Source organism: Lepidochelys olivacea (genome assembly GCF_965140295.1).
Source record: "Lepidochelys olivacea isolate rLepOli2 genome assembly, chromosome: 2".
Taxonomy (NCBI): domain Eukaryota; kingdom Metazoa; phylum Chordata; order Testudines; family Cheloniidae; genus Lepidochelys; species Lepidochelys olivacea.
The window spans coordinates 1,684,522-1,709,468 of record NC_140412.1 but is presented as its reverse complement, the minus strand read 5'-3'; the positions used below and the strand labels follow the sequence as shown (position 1 = coordinate 1,709,468).

The 24,947-nt window shown below is 50.1% G+C and overlaps 1 protein-coding gene and 1 long non-coding RNA gene across 2 annotated transcripts; one reads left to right on the top strand and one right to left on the bottom strand.

The window, feature by feature from the left end:
* Positions 1-15,297: 15,297 nt before the first annotated feature.
* On the bottom strand, positions 15,298-17,936 carry LOC311516527 (uncharacterized protein). Its single transcript, XM_084620688.1, has 3 exons — positions 16,697-17,936; positions 16,322-16,387; positions 15,298-15,540 (listed from the first exon to the last, which is right to left on the bottom strand). Exons 1-3 carry the CDS (start codon positions 17,552-17,554, stop codon positions 15,394-15,396), a joined length of 1,071 nt encoding a protein of 356 aa, XP_084476814.1. The 5' UTR covers positions 17,555-17,936; the 3' UTR covers positions 15,298-15,393.
* A 149-nt stretch (positions 17,937-18,085) lies between these two features.
* Positions 18,086-19,721, top strand: LOC311516528. The gene is made up of 3 exons (XR_014710433.1): positions 18,086-18,323; positions 18,631-18,696; positions 19,479-19,721. It is a non-coding gene; the product is annotated as an uncharacterized lncRNA (long non-coding RNA).
* Positions 19,722-24,947: the final 5,226 nt, after the last annotated feature.

Below are 24,947 nucleotides of genomic sequence, written 5' to 3'. Positions count from 1 at the left end.
GGCCCCTGTACGCCACATGGTGGTAACGATGGGAAAATGCCAGTGGCAGCAGGGATCAGGGGTTTTCACCATCGTGTCGTCTCTCGCTCCAGCAGGGTGACGTGGAGGGTGGTGAAAACACCAGGGTCCCGTTTGCAGTACAACTCCCAGTGGTGCCTCTCTGGTGGTGAATTATGGCTACCAGGCCTGCTCGTGTGCAATCAAGTGCCCTCCCCCTTCACTGCGGCACTATGAGGAAAAGGCCGCAAAACCACAGATGCTTCTTTGGCCACCGACCCAATTGGTTGAAACCCATCAGCCATTAACTCAGAAGCAAATCCACACATTTCCTGTCACGCATTTACCCCAGTTCTCAGAAATTGCAAAAAGAACTATCCAAGGTGCTATCCACTGCTTTCCCTTCATCCACAGAGCCAGTTATCTCGTCATAGAAGGCAATTAGATTAGTCAGGCATGACTTGCCCTTGGTGAATCCATGCTGACTGTTCCTGATCACTTTCCTCTCCTCTAAGTGCTTCAGAATTGATTCCTTGAGGACCTGCTCCATGATTTTTCTGGGGACTGAGGTGAGGCTGACTGGCCTGTAGTTCCCAGGATCCTCCTTCTTCTCTTTTTTAAAGATGGGCACTACATTAGCCTTTTTCCAGTCATCCGGGACTTCCCCGGATCGCCATGAGTTTTCAAGGATAATGGCCAATGGCTCTGCAATCACATCCGCCAACTCCTTTAGCACCCTGGGATGCAACGCTTCCGGCCCCAGGGACTTGTGCACGTCCAGTTTTTCTAAATAGTCCCGAACCACTTCTTTCTCCACAGAGGGCTGGCCACCTCCTCCCCATGCTGTGCTGCCCAGTGCAGCAGTCTGGGAGCTGACCTTGTTCGTGAAAACAGAGGGAAAAAAAGCATTGAGTACATTAGCTTTTTCCACATCCTCTGTCACTAGGTTCCCTCCCTCATTCAGTAAGGGGCCCACACTTTCCTTGACTTTCTTCTTGTTGCTAACATACCTGAAGAAACCCTTCTTGTTACTCTTAACATCTCTCGCTAGCTGCAACTCTAGGTGTGATTTAGCCTTCCTGATTTCATTCCTACATGCCCGAGCAATATTTTTATACTCATCCCTGGTCATTTGTCCAGTCTTCCACTTCTTGTAAGCCTCTTTTTTGTGTTTAAGATCAGCAAGGATTTCACTGTTAAGCCAAGCTGGTCGCCTGCCATATTTACTATTCTTTCTACACATCGGGATGGTTTGTCCCTGTAACCAAACTAAGTATTCTTTAAAATGCCGCCAGCTCTCCTGGACTCCTTTCCCCTTCATGTTATTCTCCCAGGGATCCTGCCCATCAGTTCCCGGAGGGAGTCAAAATCTGGTTTTCTGAAATCCAGGGTCTGTATTCTGCTGCTCTCCTTTCTTCCTTGTGTTAGGATCCTGAACTCGACCATCTCATGGTCACTGCCTCCCAGGTTCCCATCCACTTTTGCTTCCCCTACTAATTCTTCCCGGTTTGTGAGCAGCAGGCCAAGAAGAGCTCTGCCCCTAGTTGGTTCCTCCAGCACTTGCATCAGGAAATTGTCCCCTACACTTTCCAAAAACTTCCTGGATTGTCTGTGCACCGCTGTATTGCTCTCCCAGCAGATATCAGGATGACTGAAGTCACCCATGAGAACCAGGGCGTGTGATCTAGTAGCTTCCGCGAGCTGCCAGAAGAAAGCCTTGTCCACCTCATCCCCCTGGTCCGGTGGTCTATAGCAGACTCCCACCACGACATCACCCGTGTCGCTCACGCTTCTAAACTTAATCCAGAGACACTCAGGTTTTTCTGCAGTTTTATAGCGGAGCTCTGAGCAGTCATACTGCTCCCTTACATACAGGGCTACTCCCCCACCTTTTCTGCCCTGCCTGTCCTTCCTGAACAGTTTATACCCATCCATGACAGTACTCCAGTCATGTGAGTTATCCCACCAAGTCTCTGTCATTCCAATCACATCATAATTCCCTGACTTTGCCAGGACCTCCAGTTCTCCCTGCTTGTTTCCCAGGCTTTGTGCATTTGTATATAGGCACTTGAGATAACCTGCTGATCGCCCCTCATTCTCAGTATGAGGCAGGAGCCCTCCCCTCACAGACGTTCCTGCCTGTGTTTCCTCCCGGTATCCCACTTCCCCACCTACCTCAGAGCTTTGGTCTCCCTCCCCCGGCGAACCTAGTTTAAAGCCCTCCTCACTAGGTTAGCCAGCCTGCTCGCGAAGATGCTCTTCCCTCTCTTCGTTAGGTGGAGCCCGTCTCTGCCTAGCACTCCTCCTTCATGGAACACCATCCCATGGTCAAAGAATCCAAAGCCTTCTCTCCGACACCACCTGCGTAGCCATTCGTTGACTTCCACGATTCGACGGTCCCTACCCAGGCCTTTTCCTTCCCCGGGGAGGATGGACGAGAACACCACTTGTGCTTCAAACTCCTTTATCCTTCTTCCCAGAGCCACTTAGTCCGCAGTGATCCGCTCAAGGTCATTCTTGGCAGTATCATTGGTGCCCACGTGGAGAAGCAGGAAGGGATAGCGATCCGAGGGCTTGATGAGTCTCGGCAGTCTCTCCGTCACATCGTGAATCTTAGCCCCTGGCAAGCAGCAGACTTCTCGGTTTTCCCGGCCGGGGCGGCAGATAGATGACTCAGTCCCTCTGAGGAGAGAGTCCCCGACCACCACCACCCGCCTCCTTCTCTTGGGAGTGGCAGTCGTGGAACCCCCAACCTTAGGCAAGGGCATCTCATGCCTTGCAATCGGTGGAGTCTCCTTCTGCTCCCTTCCCCCAGACGTATCATCCGGGCCACTCCCGGCAATGGTACCTGTGGAGAGAACATCTGAAGCTGGAGGTTCAGCTGACTCCAACTGCTTGAGACCTTTTTAAACCCTCCCCTGTTCGGAGGGGAGGGGGGTGAGTGAGCGAGAGAGAGAGGGAAAAAAAAGAAAGAAGCAAGCTGGGAAGCTGCCAGCAGGCTGGGTGCAGCAAGACTCTGAACCTTTCCAGGAAGGGAGGCTGCATCCCCTCCCCGAGGGGAGAGGAAAACAGGCCCAAGGGACTGACTGTGGAAAGGTATAGCCAGACCGTGTGCCACCTGGACGGACTGCCTTTCCCAAACCTGTGTCTCCAAGGCTAAAAAGAACTGGGCCTGCTGAGGAGAACAAGATACTTGGCCACAAAGGTTATGAGCAAACCAGGGGATCTTTTACATGCCAGCAGCCGGGGTATTTATGTTCACTCTGTTTGCATCCTTCAGGACTTTCTCTGCATTCAGAAACATTGGGCGGCGAGCAGCACTCGTTTCCTCCCAATCTGTCATTCCAAGACTGTCTCCACATCCACAGGTATACAGTTTTCCTACAGGGAAATGAATCCGACATTTTAGCCAGGAACAGAGTGTAAGAGTGGGCATAGGGCAGGGAGGGGAGGATTGGACGTAGAGTCCGCGTTACATTCCCCCTGTTGTAAATGAGCTTGGGATTGATCTCAGTGGAATAAGACTGGACTGTGGTATCTTTACCCACATGGAGTTGTGCCCTACTCCACAAACACTTACAGAGTAAGATGCTGTTTGACTCTCTGAGAGCACGTGTGAAGCACTTGTTATGGACCCCTACCCAGAAAAACACTGAAGCACATTTAACTTTGAGAACAAGAGTAATCCCATTGATTTTAAGAGTTGATCGTTCATAATACAGTAGGATCAGGACCCTGTGGTGCTAGGCGCTGTACATCCACATATAAGAGACAATCCCTGTCTGTTAGAGACCAGACAGAGAAAGGGTGGGAGGGAAAACAGGCCCAGAGGGGTGAAGTGACTTATCCAAGGACGTACAGTAGGTTATGGCAGAGCGAGGAATAACACCTGCTTTTCCTGACCTTTAGTCCGGGGGGGGACGGGACCCCCATCACCAAGGCCACGCCTACAAGGTACGTGTTCAGCATGAGTCTCAGAGCTTTGCTGGACCAGTTCACCGGTCTCACGTGGCCTTGTTTGGAAGTTGTAATTAATATACCCCACGATTCCTTTTTGCAAATTCCTGTGCTGAGCAAAAGGAGAACTGATCCACATAATACGCTTGTATCCAGAAATATGATTCACCCTAGGTCATGCATCCAAAGGATCTGTACTACACCCCAGCATTTAAATAATCCTTTAGAGGAACCCCTTCTGTGTGCCAGCCCCCTAAGGGGCCTCGCTCTACTTTAGGGGAGGCTGTGTGGTCTCAATGCCTCCGAGACTGAGCCTCTGGGCTCCCACACTCCAGTTTCACACCGTGAGCTCTGCCCAGTGAGCCCAACTGAGAGAGACTCCCGGACAGAGACTTTGACTCTCTTTGGGGACCAATGCACCTCGGCAAGTATTGGGAGAGCCCTGCATGGATATGAAATGGGTATCCACATCCGATCCGCAAACATGGTCCACGGATATAGAGCATATCGCCACAGATCTGCAGGGCTCTAAGTATCGGCAGTGACACCTGGCAGCTTTTTCAAAACAGAGCAAGGTTTATTAGGCAACTGGAACATAGTCCATGCTCGCCGAGCCAGCATAATCAGCCAGCCAAGATGCTATGGAATCCATTTCTGGCCCTGCCTCTCTGTGTCAGTCCCAGGTGAGAGTCCATCATCGAAGTCCTGCAGACCCACGCTGAGCTCTCCTGTTCTGCTTGCCGGAGATTCCTGGGGATAGGTGTCAGTGGCTCAGTCCTTGGGGCTTCCATTGTCTTTGTGGACTCTCCATTGACGAGGGTTGGGTGCAGCCAGCCCTTTAATCACCCATTCATTCAACCCCAGTGACCCAACACTTCATCTCTCCTGCCGTGCCCCAAGAGCAGATTTAACACTTTGGCAATGGGTAACAATGCAAAGTACAGAGGGAAACTGAGGCACCCATAGGAAGCAGAAAAATATTACAGAAAGTTTCTATTTCATCACAGCTTGTCTACAAAGCTCTCTGCAGCTGCATGAGGAGCTTGCGTGTTACAGCAAAGTGAGTGTGACATCATTAAATAACCACATGGGTCATCATCCCAAAGGTGTTTAACAGCCGCATACAGTAGCTTTAAGCAAGGTCAGGTAGTAAGAGTGTCTACAGCAGTGCTCACGGAGTGCATATTTGCTGATGATCATCACTTCGTTCTGCTTGGACTGGAGAGAGGGAAGAAAATCCAAGTGTTGGGTTAGTTACCCAAGCAGTGATTGCGATTCACAACACAGAGGACATGAAAAAAGAGACCCAGTACCAGGGATTAATTACATCACTCCCAAACTGTTTCAAGGAGATTAACAGGAAATCAGACCCTTTCTCCCAAAGTCAGAGTATTGAGCCACCCCATAATGGGAAAGACTAACGGAGAAAACTCGCTCTGTGGGAATTGCCATCAGAAGTCCAAAGGGCTTAGCCTAAATGCCAGACGTCAGACAAGAAGGGAACGAAGAGAAAGGGTGGAAAAGAATCTTAACTCCTGGAGGTGGAAGTTCCATTTTTCCAGGTGCAAATCACCATAACTCCCAAACATGCTCGTGTAACACAATGGGTGTAGGTTCCACCAGTTAGGACACACATGTATTAGGGATATCGACCGTTGGGCTTCAGGGAGTAAGGCAGACACGGCCTGCCTGGGATTATTCAGAGTTAGTGTTTAATGGTTCCAGTCAGGACCCTGTGTGTCCTGTGTGGTGCAAGGTGTCACGAACTACATCTGTATTCCTCACTCGTGGTCCAGCAAGGGCACCGTCTCCTCAGCTTTCACCTCCTTGTGTCTCTCTCCCTTCTGATCAGGGTTTTTCCAGGCACAGTCCACTGCCTATCCTGTGAATGCCCGAGCAAGTCAGATGGCCGACACAGGCTACTCTGCTTTGCCTCCAGAGGCTATGCACCGTGTAATTGCCTATAGTTATAAGTTACCACACAGCTCTTTCTAAGCAAGCACATTTATTCTTAAGGTGAAAGCATGAGAGAGAAAAGACTTTAAAACAATAAAAGAACCTCCATGCATGCCAATAAGCTGACCAGAAATCACCCCCAACTTCAGCTCGGGCTCTGGGAAGAGTCAGTGCTTCAAACTCCACCATAGGGGGAGGAGGGGGGGTTATGGTTACAAGTTCATAACAGCTGTTAGCTCAGAACAAGAGCCCCCATGAACAGGTCAAGTCCTTCGAATCCGTCTCAGGAAGGATTGGGGCCTCCCTTGGTCAGACGGTCCTGTCCAGTTGCTGGATCAGAAAGAAGGCCCCAAGTCAGTTTAAATGCAGATTATTTGTCCAAAAGCCCTTTGTTTGTCTGTTGGCTTCCAGGGACTCCAGTGTGAACCAGTATACGTAAGCCTGTCCAGGTGGGGGTACCTCTTGGGAGGTGAATTTGCCCAGTCACTCTCCAGTGTTCTGAGCTCCTGGGGGGCTGTGGTTCCTCTCCCCCAGGGAATTAAACACAGACCCTGGAGCACAATGAAACATAAACTCAGGGGTGAAAAGAAAAGGAGTACTTGTGGCACCTTAGAGACTAACCAATTTATTTGAGCATGAGCTTTCGTGAGCTACAGCTTACTTCATCGGATGCATACCGTGGAAACTGCAGCAGACTTTATATACACACAGAGAATATGAAACAATACCTCCTCCCACCTCACTGTCCTGCTGGTAATAGCTTATCTAAAGTGATCATCAAGTTGGGCCATTTCCAGCACAAATCCAGGTTTTCTCACCCTCCACCCCCCCCCCCGCACAAATTCACTCTCCTGCTGGTAATAGCCCATCCAAAGTGACAACTCTCTACACAATGTGCATGATAATCAAGTTGGGCCATTTCCAGCACAAATCCAGGTTCTCTCACCCCCTCACCCCCCTCCAAAAAACACACACACAAACTCACTATCCTGTTGGTAATAGCTCATCCAAAGTGACCACTCTCCCTACAATGTGCATGGTAATCAAGGTGGGCTATGTCCAGCACAAATCCAGGCTTTCTCACCCCACCCCCCTTTTTTTCCCAGGGACACACACACACACACACAAACTCACTCTTCTGCTGGCAATACAACATCCAAACTGACCACTCTCCAAGTTTAAATCCAAGTTAAACCAGAACGTCTGGGGGGGGAGTGGTAGGAAAAAACAAGGGGAAATAGGCTACCTTGCATAATGACTTAGCCACTCCCAGTCTCTATTTAAGCCTAAATTAATAGTATCCAATTTGCAAATGAATTCTAATTCAGCAGTTTCTCGCTGGAGTCTGGATTTGAAGTTTTTTTGTTTTAAGATAGCGACCTTCATGTCTGTGATTGCGTGACCAGAGAGATTGAAGTGTTCTCCGACTGGTTTATGAATGTTATAATTCTTGACATCTGATTTGTGTCCATTTATTCTTTTACGTAGAGACTGTCCAGTTTGACCAATGTAAATGGCAGAGGGGCATTGCTGGCACATGATGGCATATATCACATTGGTGGATGTGCAGGTGAACGAGCCTCTGATAGTGTGGCTGATGTGATTAGGCCCTATGATGGTGTCCCCTGAATAGATATGTGGGCACAGTTGGCAACGGGCTTTGTTGCAAGGATAGGTTCCTGGGTTAGTGGTTCTGTTGTGTGGTATGTGGTTGTTGGTGAGTATTTGCTTCAGGTTGGGGGGCTGTCTGTAGGCAAGGACTGGCCTGTCTCCCAAGATTTGTGAGAGTGTTGGGTCATCCTTTAGGATAGGTTGTAGATCCTTAATAATGCGTTGGAGGGGTTTTAGTTGGGGGCTGAAGGTGACGGCTAGTGGCGTTCTGTTATTTTCTTTGTTAGGCCTGTCCTGTAGTAGGTAACTTCTGGGAACTCTTCTGGCTCTATCAATCTGTTTCTTTACTTCCGCAGGTGGGTATTGTAGTTGTAAGAAAGCTTGACAGAGATCTTGTAGGTGTTTGTCTCTGTCTGAGGGGTTGGAGCAAATGCGGTTGTATCACAGAGCTTGGCTGTAGACGATGGATCGTGTGGTGTGGTCAGGGTGAAAGCTGGAGGCATGCAGGTAGGAATAGCAGTCAGTAGGTTTCCGGTATAGGGTGGTGTTTATGTGACCATTGTTTATTAGCACTGTAGTGTCCAGGAAGTGGATCTCTTGTGTGGACTGGACCAGGCTGAGGTTGATGGTGGGATGGAAGTTGTTGAAATCATGGTGGAATTCCTCAAGGGCTTCTTTTCCATGGGTCCAGATGATGAAGATGTCATCAATGTAGCGCAAGTAGAGTAGGGGCGTTAGGGGACGAGAGCTGAGGAAGCGTTGTTCTAAATCAGCCATAAAAATGTTGGCATACTGTGGGGCCCTGCGGGTACCCATAGCAGTGCCGCTGATCTGAAGGTATACATTGTCCCCAAATGTGAAATAGTTATGGGTGAGGACAAAGTCACAAAGTTCAGCCACCAGGTTAGCCGTGACATTATCGGGGATGCTGTTCCTGACGGCTTGTAGTCCATCTTTGTGTGGAATGTTGGTGTAGAGGGCTTCTACATCCATACTGGCCAGGATGGTGTTATCAGGAAGATCACCAATGGATTGAAGTTTCCTCAGGAAGTCAGTGGTGTCTCGAAGGTAGCTGGGAGTGCTGGTAGCGTAGGGCCTGAGGAGGGAGTCTCCATAGCCAGACAATCCTGCTGTCAGGGTGCCAATGCCTGAGATGATGGGGCGCCCAGGATATCCAGGTTTATGGATCTTGGATAGTAGATAGAATATCCCAGGTTTGGGTTCCAGGGGTGTGTCTGTGTGGATTTGATCTTGTGCTTTTTCAGGAAGTTTCTTGAGCAAATGCTGTAGTTGCTTTTGGTAACTCTCAGTGGGATCAGAGGGTAATGGCTTGTAGAAAGTGGTGTTGGAGAGCTGCCGAGCAGCCTCTTGTTCATATTCCGACCTATTCATGATGACAACAGCACCTCCTTTGTCAGCCTTTTTGATTATGATGTCAGAGTTGTTTCTGAGGCTGCGGATGGCATTGCGTTCCGCATGGCTGAGGTTATGGGGTAAGTGATGCTGCTTTTCCACAATTTCAGCCCGTGCACGTCGGCGGAAGCACTCTATGTAGAAGTCCAGTCTGCTGTTTCGACCTTCAGGAGGAGTCCACCTAGAATCCTTCTTTCTGTAGTGTTGGTAGGGAGACCTCTGTGGATTAGTATGTTGTTCAGAGGTATTTTGGAAATATTCTTTGAGTCGGAGACGTCGAAAATAGGATTATAGGTCACCACAGAACTGTATCATGTTCGTGGGGGTGGAGGGGCAGAAGGAGAGGCCCTGAGATAGAACAGCTGCTTCTGCTGGGCTGAGAGTATAGTTGGATAGGTTAACAATATTGCTAGGTGGGTTGAGGGAACCATTGCTGTGGCCTCTTGTAGCATGTAGTAGTTTAGAAAGTTTAGTGTCCTTTTTCTTTTGTAGAGAAGCAAAGTGTGCGTTGTAAATGGCTTGTCTAGTTTTAGTAAAATCCAGCCTCGAGGAAGTTTGTGTGGAAGGTTGTTTTTTATGAGAGTATCCATTTTTGAGAGCTCATTCTTTATCTTTCCCTGTTTGCTGTAGAGGATGTTGATCAGGTGCCAGCAATACCCCTCTGCCATTTACATTGGTCAAACTGGACAGTCTCTACGTAAAAGAATAAATGGACACAAATCAGATGTCAAGAATTATAACATTCATAAACCAGTCGGAGAACACTTCAATCTCTCTGGTCACGCAATCACAGACATGAAGGTCGCTATCTTAAAACAAAAAAACTTCAAATCCAGACTCCAGCGAGAAACTGCTGAATTAGAATTCATTTGCAAATTGGATACTATTAATTTAGGCTTAAATAGAGACTGGGAGTGGCTAAGTCATTATGCAAGGTAGCCTATTTCCCCTTGTTTTTTCCTACCACTCCCCCCCAGACGTTCTGGTTTAACTTGGATTTAAACTTGGAGAGTGGTCAGTTTGGATGAGGTATTGCCAGCAGGAGAGTGAGTTTGTGTGTGTGTGTGTGTGTCCCTGGGAAAAAAAAGAGGGGGGGTGAGAAAGCCTGGATTTGTGCTGGACATGGCCCACCTTGATTACCATGCACATTGTAGGGAGAGTGGTCACTTTGGATGAGCTATTACCAGCAGGATAGTGAGTTTGTGTGTGTATGGAGGTGAGGGAGTGAGAAAACCTGAATTTGTGCTGGAAATGGCCCACCTTGATTATCATGCACATTGTGTAGAGAGTTGTCACTTTGGATGGGCTATTACCAGCAGGAGAGTGAATTTGTGTGTGTGGGGGGGTGGAGGGTGAGAAAACCTGGATTTGTGCTGGAAATGGCCCACCTGATGATCACTTTAGATAAGCTATTACCAGCAGGACAGTGGGGTGGGAGGAGGTATTGTTTCATATTCTCTGTGTGTATATAAAGTCTGCTGCAGTTTCCACGGCATGCATCCGATGAAGTGAGCTGTAGCTCACGAAAGCTCATGCTCAAATAAATTGGTTAGTCTCTAAGGTGCCACAAGTCCTCCTTTTCTTTTTGCGAATACAGACTAACACGGCTGTTACTCTGAAACCTGTCAGGGGTGAAAGTAAGTCGAGTGACTTACTGGTACGCTGGGGCCAGCTCTGGCCCCTGGAAGGGGCGGGGCCTAGGGCAGAAGGGGCGGGGCTGAGGGGAGTCAGAGCCTAGCCCACCCTGTAAGGTAAGTGCCTGCCCCCCCCTCCCTCCCCCTCCCCCACCGAGGTAGCAGCAGCAGCACCGGGCTCCGGGGACTATTTAAAGGGCCCGGGGCTCCCCTGCTTCTACTGCCCTGGTCCTTTAATTAGCTGCCAGAGCCCAGGAGAAGCGGTGGGCTCCAGCGGCTATTTAAAGGACCGGGGCGGCAGAGGCAGCTGGAGCCCCCGCTAGCCCAGGGCTCCGGCGGCTATTTAAAGGGCCTGGGTGGTAGAAGCAGGGGAGCTCTGGGCCCTTTAAACAGCAGCCGGAGCCCTGCAGCCGCTCCCCAGGGCTCCAGCACCAGGGCTCTGGAAGCAATTTAAAGGGCCTGGGGCTCCAGACACTGTCAAAGTGCCCGGATGGGGGGTGTTGCCATTTTGGGGCACCAATCCTGCAACACCTCGGGCTAACGTTCGAGGGTGCTGAGTATCCCCAGCTCCCACTGACTGATATTCAGCCCCAACGTTCCTCTTCTTTATTTCCTCCTCTCGCCCTTTGGGTGTTCCCTGTTTACTGTGCTCAATAATCCCTTTCCTTCCTTGGGGTTTACACCCTTCAGATACGAGCAGCATTTCCTCATGCCCACCCACCCCACTTTAGGCTTCTCTTAGCCCAGTTCTATGTATTGAACCACATTTCCAGTCTTTCCTCAGAGACCAGACCCCCTCCAGCCTCCGGATTAATTTTGTTCCTCTTCTCAGAGCTCCCTCCAATTCTTTACTATCTTTTGTTCGGGGGCTTATGCCTTCACCCACTTACTTCCCTGGTCCTTCTCACATGAACAGAGAGCAACAATACCCAAAGTCCAAAGGTGCAAACAATTCGATGTTTATTGGGGTGAACTTCCAGCAAGCATGATTCCAGTTTCCTTCCTTCGTGTCCCCCTTCCCAGCTCTGACACCACAGAGCCTTACGCCTGTGCCCCTGTTCCCATTTCCCCCTTCGCAAAACATGATTCCAATTTCCCCACCCCCATTCCCTGTTCCCATTTCTCCCCCACACAGCCACCCACTTCCTGATTAACTGCAGACTATATAGTAAAACTTGAGTTCAGCTTAGCTATACCTTAACCAATCATTTGACTGAAATTTAATTAACCAATCCAAACATATTGTAACATGATTATTTAACCAATTATATCCCACCATCTTAATTAGTTTACACCCAGCAAAATTAATTATACAGCAGACAGAAACAATCACAGAACCAGACAGAGATGATACAGACAAACAATGGCAAAGTGGGAACTATAATGACAAAACAATAGAGAAGTGAGGATTTCACATTCCAGCTATTGATAAGTGAGTTCTTGCCAGACAGGATGCTCTCAAATTAAGTTTCCTTTTACATTTTCTAGGCACTTCCCTTTCTCTGGAGGCGACAGGCACTATCAGGACAGGTTTGTCAGCCCTAACAGCCCAATGGCACCTTATTTCAATGTGACTAGTTTGCAATGTGAGGATGTGACCGGTCGCTTCCCAGCTCATGGCTGCCTTTGCTGCTTAGCCAAAGATCTTAGCCTAAGCGCTGGGCCTCAGACTGTCACAGTAGGAGAAGGACCTTACACCGGCAGACAGTGACTTGGATTCTTTCTTTCATACCTCTATGACTAGCCAAGTGATAAGAACACACCTACATTCTTAGAGTATGGGCCTTTACGGACAGGCCTGAATAGCTCTATCCTAACATCTTTCCAGTAATGAGGGGCTCTGGCCTGAACACAATATTCCACATACTGTGAGGTTGGGAGCTATCTTCTCCCTGTCCAGTGACACACAGCCCAGTATTGCATTCGTGCCTTCCTGCACTGCCAGCTCATGTCTAGCATACTCACCCGGAGGGAGCACCTGGGAGGCTGGAATCTTGAAAGAGCCCGAGGGCTGATAATGTTAGCTAGAAGCTAGCAGCATGTTAGCCAGAAGCTCGCCTTTGAGAGGAAGGATGGTGCAGTGGTTAAGGGGGCCACTTGGGAGATCTAGGTCTAGTTTTCTGCTCTTCCCACAGATTTCCTTGGGCTTGGTCTGAACTACAGTTAGGTGGACGTAAGGCATCTTGCGTCAACCTAACTCTATCCGTGTCTACACTACAGCGTTGTTCCCGCTGATGTCCGTCGCCCACTACACTGACCTAATAACGCCCCTCCGCGAGAGGCGTAGTGCTTAGGTCGCTGTCATTAGGGTGACGCAACGTCTGTGTGGACGCTGCCTTACTTACATCGCCTCTTGGCTGTCAGCCCTGCACGGGGCTCTCAGTGGGAGCCCAGCCCAGCCCCCCAGGGCTCACAGCCTGACCCACACATCCCTGGGCCGGGGGCTCCAGTGTCCCACAATGCCCCACACAGCTAAGTTGGTGGAAGTGCTCCTGGGGAAGACATGTACCACTGACAGGGGGACATAGTGTGGACATAAATCTGGCTGTACATGGGCCTAACTTAGGTTGACTTAATTTCTTTACTGTGGACAAGACCTTAGTCACTTTGTCTCTCTGGGCCCCAGGTTCCCGTCTATACAGTGGGGATAATAGCACAGCCCTGCCCTCACAGGGATGTTGTGAAGATAAACAGACTAGCAATGCCAGAGTTGAGTGTTAGACCTCACTTTGCTTGGCCAGCCAGGCTTTGGAATTGCTGAGCAGCAAGAATTAGGAGATGGATTCTGGCCAGGTGCAATGGGAGGACGTATTAAAATCTAAGTTTAGAAGAGAGCGTGGAAGCAACAATCAACAATGTGGCTTCCCAAGAGACTCCTAGTGCCCCAGAGGGGGCAAGGAGGCCCCGGCCTCCCTCCACATGTGGAATCCAAAATGACATAGGCCTTCTTTGCTGCAGCATCAAGGCTCAAGCTCTATTTATCTTACGTACTTTTATGGCCCCCATTATTGGAGCATCTGAGCACTGCACACTCTTTAGCTGGCCATTTTCTAAAGTGGTAGATTTTTATCCTTCCTCCCAGTGAAATCTCATATCCTTGTGCTTCCCTGCTCCCTCCTCCAATTCCTTGCCGTTGCACATGGTCACTCGTTCTCAGCTAGCTCCCCTCTCGTTCTCAAAGTCATTTCTCCCATGTCGGTAAAAAACCAGCCCTTGGGAACGGCTTTTCCTCTGGCTACGGTAACTACTTGCTGTGTCATTTTATCTTGTGAGTCCCACTGCTGACAAACGGGTACCCGTGCGACCCCCACGGAGCCTGCAAGCCCCAGACAAGCGACCAGGAAGCCAACAAGCCCTGATATGATGATCTAGGGGCCATTAAGCCCTGTTCCTTCCAGCACAGTTAAAGGTGTACAATCTCTAATGAGCCCCGGGTTTTTAATTAGGGAGACTGTAGCTAAGTCAGCTATTTTCCCTTAACCTTTGTATGTCCATGTCTACCCTTGTGGCTGGTTGTATTTGTGTTGTTGCCTTCTGGGCAGCTTGTGTGAGGATGTGACTCAGCAGGGAGCGGGGAGTGTTGACCTGGGAATATGCCCTGGGGATGGGAGACCTGAGAACCTGTCACCTGAGCCAGGAGGGGGAGAGGGAGGTAACACCTCTGCCCAGGAATGTGAACAGAGGCTGCAGCAGGGAACCTGCTGGGGAGGTTTAGTTTCAGTTTGGGGCTGGGTGGAGGAACACAGGGAACCCCAGGGCTGGGGTCTAAGCTCCCTGCTCCCCCAGAAGGACGTGATTGAGGGGTCCTGGTTGTACCCACAAGCTCTGTTTTGGACTGTGTTCCTGTTGTCCAATAAACCTTCTGTTTTACTGGCTGGCTGAGAGTCTCAGTGGATCCCAGGAAGAGGGGTGCAGGGCCTGGACTCCCCCACACTCCGTGACAGCTTGCCCACGGGGCCTCATGTGAATCGAGTGCCTACAGGACATGCATACAGAGCTACACCTACAGCAACCTCCTCTGGGACATCCTGGCCTAGGGCAGCGAGCTGGAAGGCTAGCCAGACCAGTTACCCCTGCAGAGCTGGGGAGCTTATCTAGACTGTAAAGCATTGCGGCCTGGTTACAGGAAGACAGCCACGGTCCCAGCCTGGGGGGACAGAGGAAGCTGCTGCAGCTACTACCCATGTTATGTAGACACAAGAGATGTTCTGAGCCAGCCCTGTCACTAGCTGGTTATAAATGCATTTGGAAGTGGCAGTGTAGACAGGCCCCAAGTTGATGCAATATATGGGTTAAGAAATCAGGATGAAGGTATGTTACGGCAGTTTAGACTTCACTCCTCCCCTCCTCAAACTCTCTGCATTGGACTCACATCTGAATTTGGCACAATGGATTGAGGGTCAGCAGCTTGCAGCACTAGGCCCTGGGTTCTAGACACAGTGATTCCCGGGCTGCTTCCCCTTGCTACCAAGAGGCAAAAACAACGCTGAGCCACCACTAAAGAAATATTGTGTTTGAAAACTTCTCCTTTTGCCTGAAGCTCTGCTGGCAAAAGCAAAGCCAAGCCAGTGCTGCGGCTCGTGCCTGAAGCTTTAGTCTCCGGGCTCTTGTTGATGCTCCCATGAGATGTGCTGCTAACACCCTGTGCAAGAACTAAGCTCGGAAGAGGGGATTAGTCGTGCAAGCGGGAAATCACTGAATGGAATGAACAGGCTGAGTCAATCGGGCATTACATGTCTCCAGTCCTGGCCTTTATTTTCATTCAACCCCAAATCGACATTTCCGTGAAAGGTACAAAACAGTCATTGCGACATTACAAACAAAATTAGTTTTGCCTTTCGTACAGAATCTTTACAGGAGACCAGAAAATCGCCATTTTAGGAACAGCAGCTGCATTTCCTGGATGCTGGAGCTTTGCAGACACAGCTCTTGGCACAATTCTTGCATCCGGCTGGGCAACAGGAGCAACAACCTGAAAAGATAAAAATCAAGACACGATTATTGGAGATGCCAGACAACAAAAAATAAAAACAACCCTCCCCCGTCAGAACTGAAGGAAGTTCAACATGGATGAGACAAGGAGCAAAACCATGCCGTGAACTGTACTTTATAAAATATTACAACATCTCAGTTGTACTGTTAATACATATTCCTCACAGAGGCCACATAAAAGTCAAGACTGGACAGTCCTGAGTCCTTTCCCACCTTAATATAGGTCAGAATCCTTCATCTGACCCAAGGGTTTTCTTAAGAACACTCAGCGTAGGAAAAAGAAACAACTGGCTGGCGTTGGAAAGAACAGAAGAAGTTTTTAGGAATTATTCTTAGGGAAAGGACACCGATTCCACCTTTCAGGCCCACACTTGGAAAGTAAGGATACAGTTTAACAACAGAGGCCCTGCTTCAGCAAAGCACCTGCTTATTGTCCAGCACAGGCTTAAATCCATCCCCAGTCAGCAAAGCACTTGCGGCCTGATCCCAAGATCCCCCCGAAAGGAGAGGCAAGACTCACCTTCCCTTTGAGGGGCTTTGCAGCAGGCCCACAAAGCACAGCCCTAACTCCCCCAGACCACAACTTGAGCAGACGCTTAATGGTTCTGCTACATCGGGGCCAGAAATTCCAGCTTCTGGTCTCCAGTCTCCAGGCTGCTGCAGGGAGCCAGTGACAAACCCTCCTTCGTCGCAGGCTCAGCCAGGCGGGCAACTCGCTTGTGGAGGAAACATTTTGCGGGGGGGGGGGGGGGGATACTCACTCTTTTTGCAAGAGGTGCACCTGCAATTTGTGCATTGGCAGGAGTCAGCGCAGGAACACGAGCCACCTGGTGGGCAAAGGGGGGGGGGGGAATGAGCATCACGGCTGGACTAAAACCGAGAGGACGATCAGCGGCGAGGGGAGAACTTTGTCCCCAGCATGGCAAAAGAAGCCAGGGCCATCTGAGCCGGGGAGCTCGGTTTGCAGGCTCCCGCCGCAGAGATTTCACAGAGCCGGAGCCGTCCCGGGCGCAGGGATCGTTCCCCTTCCCCGGCAAGGGGGGGCTGTTTCCCAGCGAGGGGGGAGCAGCCCCCGAAGGCCCCGCAGCAGCTCGGAGCAGGGTCCGGGCGGCTCCGCCGCGGGAGGAGTCACTCACCGGCAGCGCAAGGGCAGTCCTGGGGATCCATCGCTCTCCGGGTCGCTGCGGTCGCTGCTCAGCCAGGCGGAGGGGAGGAGACGAGGCTTGGAGCGGAGCTGCCCGACGCCTCCCATTTATCCCGGCGGAGGCGGGGGAGCGAGCGCAAAACCCCCGCCCCGCCGCCCTGCACACGGGCCCCGAAGCAGCGAGCAGAGCCGGGGGCTGCGGGCGGCTCCTATCGCCGCCCAGAGCCGCGCTGCGTGACTGCACAAGGCCCGGGGCGCCCCGCACAGCGCCGCGCGCAGAGCCCCCCGGAGCGCATTGCGTGGGGCGAGCCCCGCACACAGCAGGGCGCCGTGTGCAAACGTCCCTCCCCGTCCTCCCCCCCCCACACACACACTCACTGCGTTGCCTGGTGCTGTCCCCGCACAGACCCGGGCGCGTAGTGCAAAAGCCGCCGCAGTGCGGGACACGGTGCGATTCCCGCACAGACCCTCCCCAAGGCGCTGAGAGCAACCCCCGCCCTCCCCGCCCCGAGTACGGGGCACGGTGCGATTCCCGCACAGACCCACCCCAGGGCGGTGAGAGCAACCCCCCGAACCCCCCCCCGCCCCGAGTGCGGGACAGGGTGCGATTCCCGCACAGACCCACCCCAGGGCGCTGAGAGCAACCCTCGGACCCCCCCCCGCCCCGAGAGCGGGGCACGGTGCGATTCCCGCACAGACCCACCCCAGGGCGCTGAGAGCAACCCCCGGACCCCCCCCCCCCGCCCCGAGAGCGGGGCACGGTGCGATTCCCGCACAGATCCTCCCCAGGGCGCTGAGAGCAACCCCCGCCCCGCCGCCCTGCACACTGAATGCCCTTTAAACCCTGCATAGGATTGAAACCACTTCAAGCCAGGGGGTGTGGCAGCCCCCCAAGCACCCCTATTCCCAGCACCTGTGGGAACCCTAGAGCTGGCCCTGATCAGAGCCTGCCCCCCAGGCCCTCTAGTGCCATGGTCCCGATGAGGGAAATAAAATAACCATCACATTAAGGATACGCCTTGCACTCACCGCCCTGGGGTCTATGCGGGAATCGCACCGTGTCCCGCACTGCGGCGGCTTTTGCGCTCCGCGCCGGGGCCCGGCAGGGGACAGCGCCCTGCAATGCGCTCGGGGAGAGCGGGCTGCACTCGGCGCCCGGGGCTGTGTATTGCACTCGGGACTCGGGCGTTTGCACTCCGCGCCCGGGGCTGTGCGGGGACAGCACCAGGCAACGCAGTGAGTGTGTGTGGGGCGGGGGGGACGGGGGGGACGTTTGCACACGGCGCCCTGCTGTGTGCGGGGCTCGCCCCACGCAATGCGCTCCGGGGGGCTCTGCGCGCGGCGCTGTGCGGGGCGCCCCGGGCCTTGTGCAGTCACGCAGCGCGGCTCTGGGCGGCGATAGGAGCCGCCCGCAGCCCCCGGCTCTGCTCGCTGCTTCGGGGCCCGTGTGCAGGGCGGCGGGGCGGGGGTTTTGCGCTCGCTCCCCCGCCTCCGCCGGGATAAATGGGAGGCGTCGGGCAGCTCCGCTCCAAGCCTCGTCTCCTCCCCTCCGCCTGGCTGAGCAGCGACCGCAGCGACCCGGAGAGCGATGGATCCCCAGGACTGCCCTTGCGCTGCCGGTGAGTGACTCCTCCCGCGGCGGAGCCGCCCGGACCCTGCTCCGAGCTGCTGCGGGGCCTTCGGGGGCTGCTCCCCCCTCGCTGGGAAACAGCCCCCCCCTTGCCGGGGAAGGGGAACGATCCCTGCGCCCGGGACGGCTCCGGCTCTGTGAAATCTCTGCGGCGGGAGCCTGCAAACCGAGCTCCCCGGCTCAGATGGCCCTGGCTTCTTTTGCCATGCTGGGGACAAAGTTCTCCCCTCGCCGCTGATCGTCCTCTCGGTTTTAGTCCAGCCGTGATGCTCATCCCCCCCCCCTTTGCCCACCAGGTGGCTCGTGTTCCTGCGCTGACTCCTGCCAATGCACAAATTGCAGGTGCACCTCTTGCAAAAAGAGTGAGTATCCCCCCCCCCCCCCCCCGCAAAATGTTTCCTCCACAAGCGAGTTGCCCGCCTGGCTGAGCCTGCGACGAAGGAGGGTTTGTCACTGGCTCCCTGCAGCAGCCTGGAGACTGGAGACCAGAAGCTGGAATTTCTGGCCCCGATGTAGCAGAACCATTAAGCGTCTGCTCAAGTTGTGGTCTGGGGGAGTTAGGGCTGTGCTTTGTGGGCCTGCTGCAAAGCCCCTCAAAGGGAAGGTGAGTCTTGCCTCTCCTTTCGGGGGGATCTTGGGATCAGGCCGCAAGTGCTTTGCTGACTGGGGATGGATTTAAGCCTGTGCTGGACAATAAGCAGGTGCTTTGCTGAAGCAGGGCCTCTGTTGTTAAACTGTATCCTTACTTTCCAAGTGTGGGCCTGAAAGGTGGAATCGGTGTCCTTTCCCTAAGAATAATTCCTAAAAACTTCTTCTGTTCTTTCCAACGCCAGCCAGTTGTTTCTTTTTCCTACGCTGAGTGTTCTTAAGAAAACCCTTGGGTCAGATGAAGGATTCTGACCTATATTAAGGTGGGAAAGGACTCAGGACTGTCCAGTCTTGACTTTTATGTGGCCTCTGTGAGGAATATGTATTAACAGTACAACTGAGATGTTGTAATATTTTATAAAGTACAGTTCACGGCATGGTTTTGCTCCTTGTCTCATCCATGTTGAACTTCCTTCAGTTCTGACGGGGGAGGGTTGTTTTTATTTTTTGTTGTCTGGCATCTCCAATAATCGTGTCTTGATTTTTATCTTTTCAGGTTGTTGCTCCTGTTGCCCAGCCGGATGCAAGAATTGTGCCAAGAGCTGTGTCTGCAAAGCTCCAGCATCCAGGAAATGCAGCTGCTGTTCCTAAAATGGCGATTTTCTGGTCTCCTGTAAAGATTCTGTACGAAAGGCAAAACTAATTTTGTTTGTAATGTCGCAATGACTGTTTTGTACCTTTCACGGAAATGTCGATTTGGGGTTGAATGAAAATAAAGGCCAGGACTGGAGACATGTAATGCCCGATTGACTCAGCCTGTTCATTCCATTCAGTGATTTCCCGCTTGCACGACTAATCCCCTCTTCCGAGTTTAGTTCTTGCACAGGGTGTTAGCAGCACATCTCATGGGAGCATCAACAAGAGCCCGGAGACTAAAGCTTCAGGCACGAGCCGCAGCACTGGCTTGGCTTTGCTTTTGCCAGCAGAGCTTCAGGCAAAAGGAGAAGTTTTCAAACACAATATTTCTTTAGTGGTGGCTCAGCGTTGTTTTTGCCTCTTGGTAGCAAGGGGAAGCAGCCCGGGAATCACTGTGTCTAGAACCCAGGGCCTAGTGCTGCAAGCTGCTGACCCTCAATCCATTGTGCCAAATTCAGATGTGAGTCCAATGCAGAGAGTTTGTGGAGGGGAGGAGTGAAGTCTAAACTGCCGTAACATACCTTCATCCTGATTTCTTAACACATATATTGCATCAACTTGGGGCCTGTCTACACTGCCACATCTTACGAATTACACCTGATAGGACACGCACACCAGTGCTGCGAATTACACCTGATAGGACACGCACACCAGTGCTGCGAATTACACCTGATAGGACATGCACAGTTCGAATCTAGGCTGAGGCACAGAAACAAAGTCCACAACTGCAGAGTTCTCAAAAGACACTAAGTTTATTACGCTCGAGCGTGGTGCCCCCCTGCTAGCCAGGAGGGGACCCTGAATGCAAATTATACAAAGGTTATATACCTTTTAGCAAAGCATGTTGCCCTCGTGCATCGGAAACCTTAGCCAATAAACAAACCCTTGTCTTATCTACCACCTATTCCTGCTTGGTGCATTTCTCCTGCTATACCAGTATGTTAATTACACAGCATGGTCCTAAAGCTATGCATCAGTAACTTTTATTATTAGGATGGGAGGCCTCACATCAAGGCCAAGAGACAGGGAGTTAGAGACTGACAAAAACCAGATACTGGGAGTCAAGGCAGGCTGGAGACAAGGAGGAGGATTTTCACAGGGATTCAATATCTAAGGATTACTTCTCCTGGTGTATGATGTGCTGGCATTTACACAATGGTGGGCCCCAAACCAAAATGGAGTCACATGTGCTAACTTTTCCTTAACAGTCCTCCCTTTTTTTTTTGTACGTCAGTAAGCTATATCGGGGCTGAGTAACCGCGCTGCAGGGTTAGCAGTTGCCGACAGCACCTACTGCAGCATTGTAGGCATACAAAAAATAACGCAAAAACAATAACAGTCAAAAAAAATTAAATACAAAATACGCCGTCCCCAAGTCCCCACATCCGGTAGCCATGAGGTGAGCCAGTCCCAGACCTCCCTGGAATCCGGCTTTGGTAGTGTTGAGGCTGATGTGGTGGAATAGGGCTGCCTGTTGCTTGAGGATGTGGATGTCAGTTTCCACCCTATGGTGCTGATTTACAAATACACAACAGCTTGAATTGACCAGAGCACAAACCCCGCCCTGATTTGCAAGGAGATAATCCAGGGCTAGGCGGTTTTGCAATGTCGTTTGGGATAGCTGGGTGACTTCAATTTGAAGGGCAGAGAGAGCGTCTGCAGTAGCATTTGCCATTAGTTCCAAAGCAGCTGAAATGTTAACTATAGCTTTTTCCAGCTCGCTTACTCCCAACCATGGCAGAAACCAACGCACAAAGGAGCGAAAGCCTTTGGGCCGTTGAGAAAGGGGGTTTAAAGGAATACTTCGTCGGTCCCTCCATACTAGATTGCGGATCTCTCCCCGGGTCAGTTTCTGGTGTACTGTCACGGCGGGTATTATAGCCCCTAAGGTACATGGACCACACCAGCCTGCTGGGAGAACCGTATAGGCTGTGTGATTGCATAACCAATACCAGCCAGACCCCTCGGGGACCGGCCACGGGGTTCTGGAGTAGGTAGAGGGGCCTCCCGCACCAGAGCTGATTTGGGTGGTGTCCTTGCACCCTACAAAATTCCCTACAAAGACTGTATTTTCTATGCCCTTACGTCGTGACACACATAAAGCATAATTACTCTGGGCCACCATATCAATAGACCATATTTGGATTGTAACATTCCAGTTAAATGTAGTGTTTGCCCATAGCTTAGCTTGGAGTGTTCGATTAAGGGGGATGGGTACCCCTACCAACGGGACGCCCTGACCTAAATATGTGGGGGTACGAATACAAATCCAACACTGCGTTTGATTTACACCCTGTTTGATAGTGCGGGTTAAATTCAAGAAGCTATTGCCCTCCCATCCTTGTACTGGACTTGGGAATAGGGAGAGAACCCCCCCCCCCCCAGGCAAACCATACCAATGTCGACATCCTCCCCTGTACTATACAAAAAACACTACCCCCAATGTAAGTCCAATAAACAGGAACACAAAAAGTCCTGGTGGGCTGTGAAGGTCCCAGTAGCTGGAAAGTTTAGTCCATGGGTTGGTCGTGGTGTTCATTCGTGAAGTGGCTCATCCAATGGCTTGTCAGGGTCAGGTGGGGGTCCCAGCGCCAACTTAACGTAGCTATGATGGATCCAGGAACCTTTACCTGCAAAGGAGTGGTGGCAGATGGTGGGAGTAATGTTCGTGGCTGTAAGGCGTTTTTGGTATTTATACTTGCCTACAAGCACAGTTCCAGCCTCTGGAATAAACCCACCCCACCACTTTACTTTACATTCTTAAGAATACATTTCATAACTTTTTTCCTGCCAACGTACAATGCTCCGTTTTTGCCATCAGGGCCAATTTTCAGTGTCTTTTGCAGTTAGGAATTTTTGGATTTTGGTGGTTTTAGCAGAGCAGGCGTTCCTTCTTTCTTGGAACAGGCATGGTTTTGCATTATACAGGGGAGAGGTTACTAGCACGTCACCCTGTAGTGCTTTGGTTTCTTTAGCAAATACTAAATGCAGGTTAGCTTTGTCAGTGGACAAGGGAGAGGTTACTAGCACTTCACCTTGTTTTTTTTTTTTTGTTTTTTTTTTGCTGTTTAAAAGGTGGAAAGAAAAAAAAACCCAGAAGGAGGGACAGACTGATCAGTAGTCGAAGTGAAGTCACCTCGAGGTGGAGGGGTCTTTTTGCAGTAAGAAGCATGGGTCTAGGCAGTCAGTCCTTGGCACTTCACAGCGGTGTTGGTAGTTAGCAGGACTTAATAAGGGCCTTTTCAGCATGGGGCCAGAGTAGTATTTTGTCGAGGGACCTTTATGTAGACCCAGTCACCTGGTTTTAACAAATGGCAGGTTTGCTCAGGATTCTTGAAGCAGGACTTCTTTTACCTGTAAATACAGAGACCTAAGCATTTCGTTAATGTCTGGCAGTGTGTTGCAGATCTCACAGCTGCTTGGGCACATTTAAGCCCCCCTCTTTCTTGGCTGTTAGCCAAATCCTAGCTGTGAGTAGTGTCCTTGGGCAGGCCAGTGTCTTATCTTTGGACCGAGCCTGCCAAGCCTGCCAGCTACAGCGTTGAATTAGCTCGTCCTTTGTTTTATTTATTTATTTATTTATTTGGCTTTTATTAACCTGCAAAGGAAACTTTCACTTTTTACTTATACATTTTTGTTTAAAAAGGAACACATGTACATTGCCCATTATACAGCACTTTAGTCTTATTGTATAATGTATGCCATATATACCGTTCTAGGAAAATGACTCTATTACAGAGCTTTGGAGCAACAAGCCAGGACAAGCACACCCACTTTTGAGGAGTCCACTTGGTACAACTTCTGGTGTCCAATAGCTTTTTTTCCTTTCCAGCCCTTTGGCTAGAAATGTGAGGTAGCCAGAAGGATCTCATGTATAATATGGGGAGTGGGTTAATCTTTGATGTCCTTGCTTTCAAAGACTGTTGGTGTGCAAATTTTAACAACAATTTTTTTAGTTAAAAGATCTGGCCAATAATTTTTTTTTTTATTTAAGCAAATGTATTAAACTTTAGTATATTATATTTTTTGATATTATTTAAACACTTTGTATTTTAAGTTGAATAAAACAAGTATCTGCATTTTGATTTAACCCTTCTATTTAGTTTTAAACTAAACTGTCCTATGAAAAATTAAACACAGCAATTCTGGCCACAAGACAAACACCACAAGACAGGACATAGAACACAGAACAGAATTTCTATTGTGCCAGTAAATTCATGAGATGTTGAATTGCTTTTTAGCTGGCATTAGTTTTCTCTGATTTTCTGAAAGACAAAAATAAAACACAGATCTACCCCTTTTGGGCAGTCAGTCATTGCTTAAAATATTTTTTTTCTATAAATACCCTTGTTAATTGCAGGCAAAACAGAGGAATTACCCATATTTTCTTGTATTTGTTTTATAGGCAGCCCAGGTTTCAGTCGCCTTTACCTTATTAGTTAGGTAATTTACATTAAAATAAATGCTTTCCGGCTTGCTTTTGGATCCACAGGTTAAAGATTCTTACTTTAAAAAGGCCACAATAAACTTTACCAGACTTTTGATTGCCTTTTACTTTTAACTTTTGCTGTCAAACATACAGCGACCTGAAAAGGAAGATACCACCTATTGTAGCCTCTTGGAACCTAATAAGATATTAATTAAGTAGCACTGTATAAGTGCATTTCTTTGGAAAAGGGCCCATTTTTTTTTCCAAAATGGCTGCAAAGAAACCAAGAATTTTTTTTTTTTTTTTAGTATTTTCCAAAGTTCAACTGCTTAATTCTTTTTAGCAATTAAAGCGTTAACTTTTTACTTTTTTTTTAAATTACTTGCTTATTTTTTAAAACGACACCCAATTACTTAGATTTTACCATTTTAAGTATTATTTTGAGATTTACGTTTTTTATTTCTGTAATTATTTACTTTTTTTTTTTTTTACTATGACCTTTAAGTTTTTAACCTGTTTTCCAATCTTTTTATTTGTTGCCTGCCCGCTTGGGCCCGATCCTGTTTTTTTTTCTTTGAACTGTCCCTTCCATGAGCACCAGCTTTGTTTCACTACCAAATTAACAAGGCGGGTGGGCTTTTTAACTAGCCCCCAGCCCTCCTGGTTTTTTTTTTTAAATATTTTTACTTACAAGGGCTATCCGAGTCCTCCCCACATGAGGCTTGTTACCTGGACAGAAAGCACGGCTAATTGGCAAGCAAGGAGGTGACGGGCATAAGTCAGAAAGCCGAGGGTAAGCCGGAGGAGGGGCAGAAGCAGGCATAGCACAGAGCGGGGCTGGAGACCCCTGAGATGAATAAGAAAAGGAGGAGGAAAGAGGATGTCCTTTCGCATGCGCAT

Excerpts from the sequence above, each read along its gene's own strand:
- LOC311516527 (XM_084620688.1), bottom strand. The coding sequence starts at position 17,554 with ATGCAGGGTTTAAAGGGCATTCAGTGTGCAGGGCGGCGGGGCGGGGGT. Across the intron at positions 16,388-16,696 it reads GGACTGCCCTTGCGCTGCCG|GTGGCTCGTGTTCCTGCGCT; the intron begins GTGAGTGACTCC and ends TTTGCCCACCAG. Across the intron at positions 15,541-16,321 it reads GTGCACCTCTTGCAAAAAGA|GTTGTTGCTCCTGTTGCCCA; the intron begins GTGAGTATCCCC and ends TTATCTTTTCAG.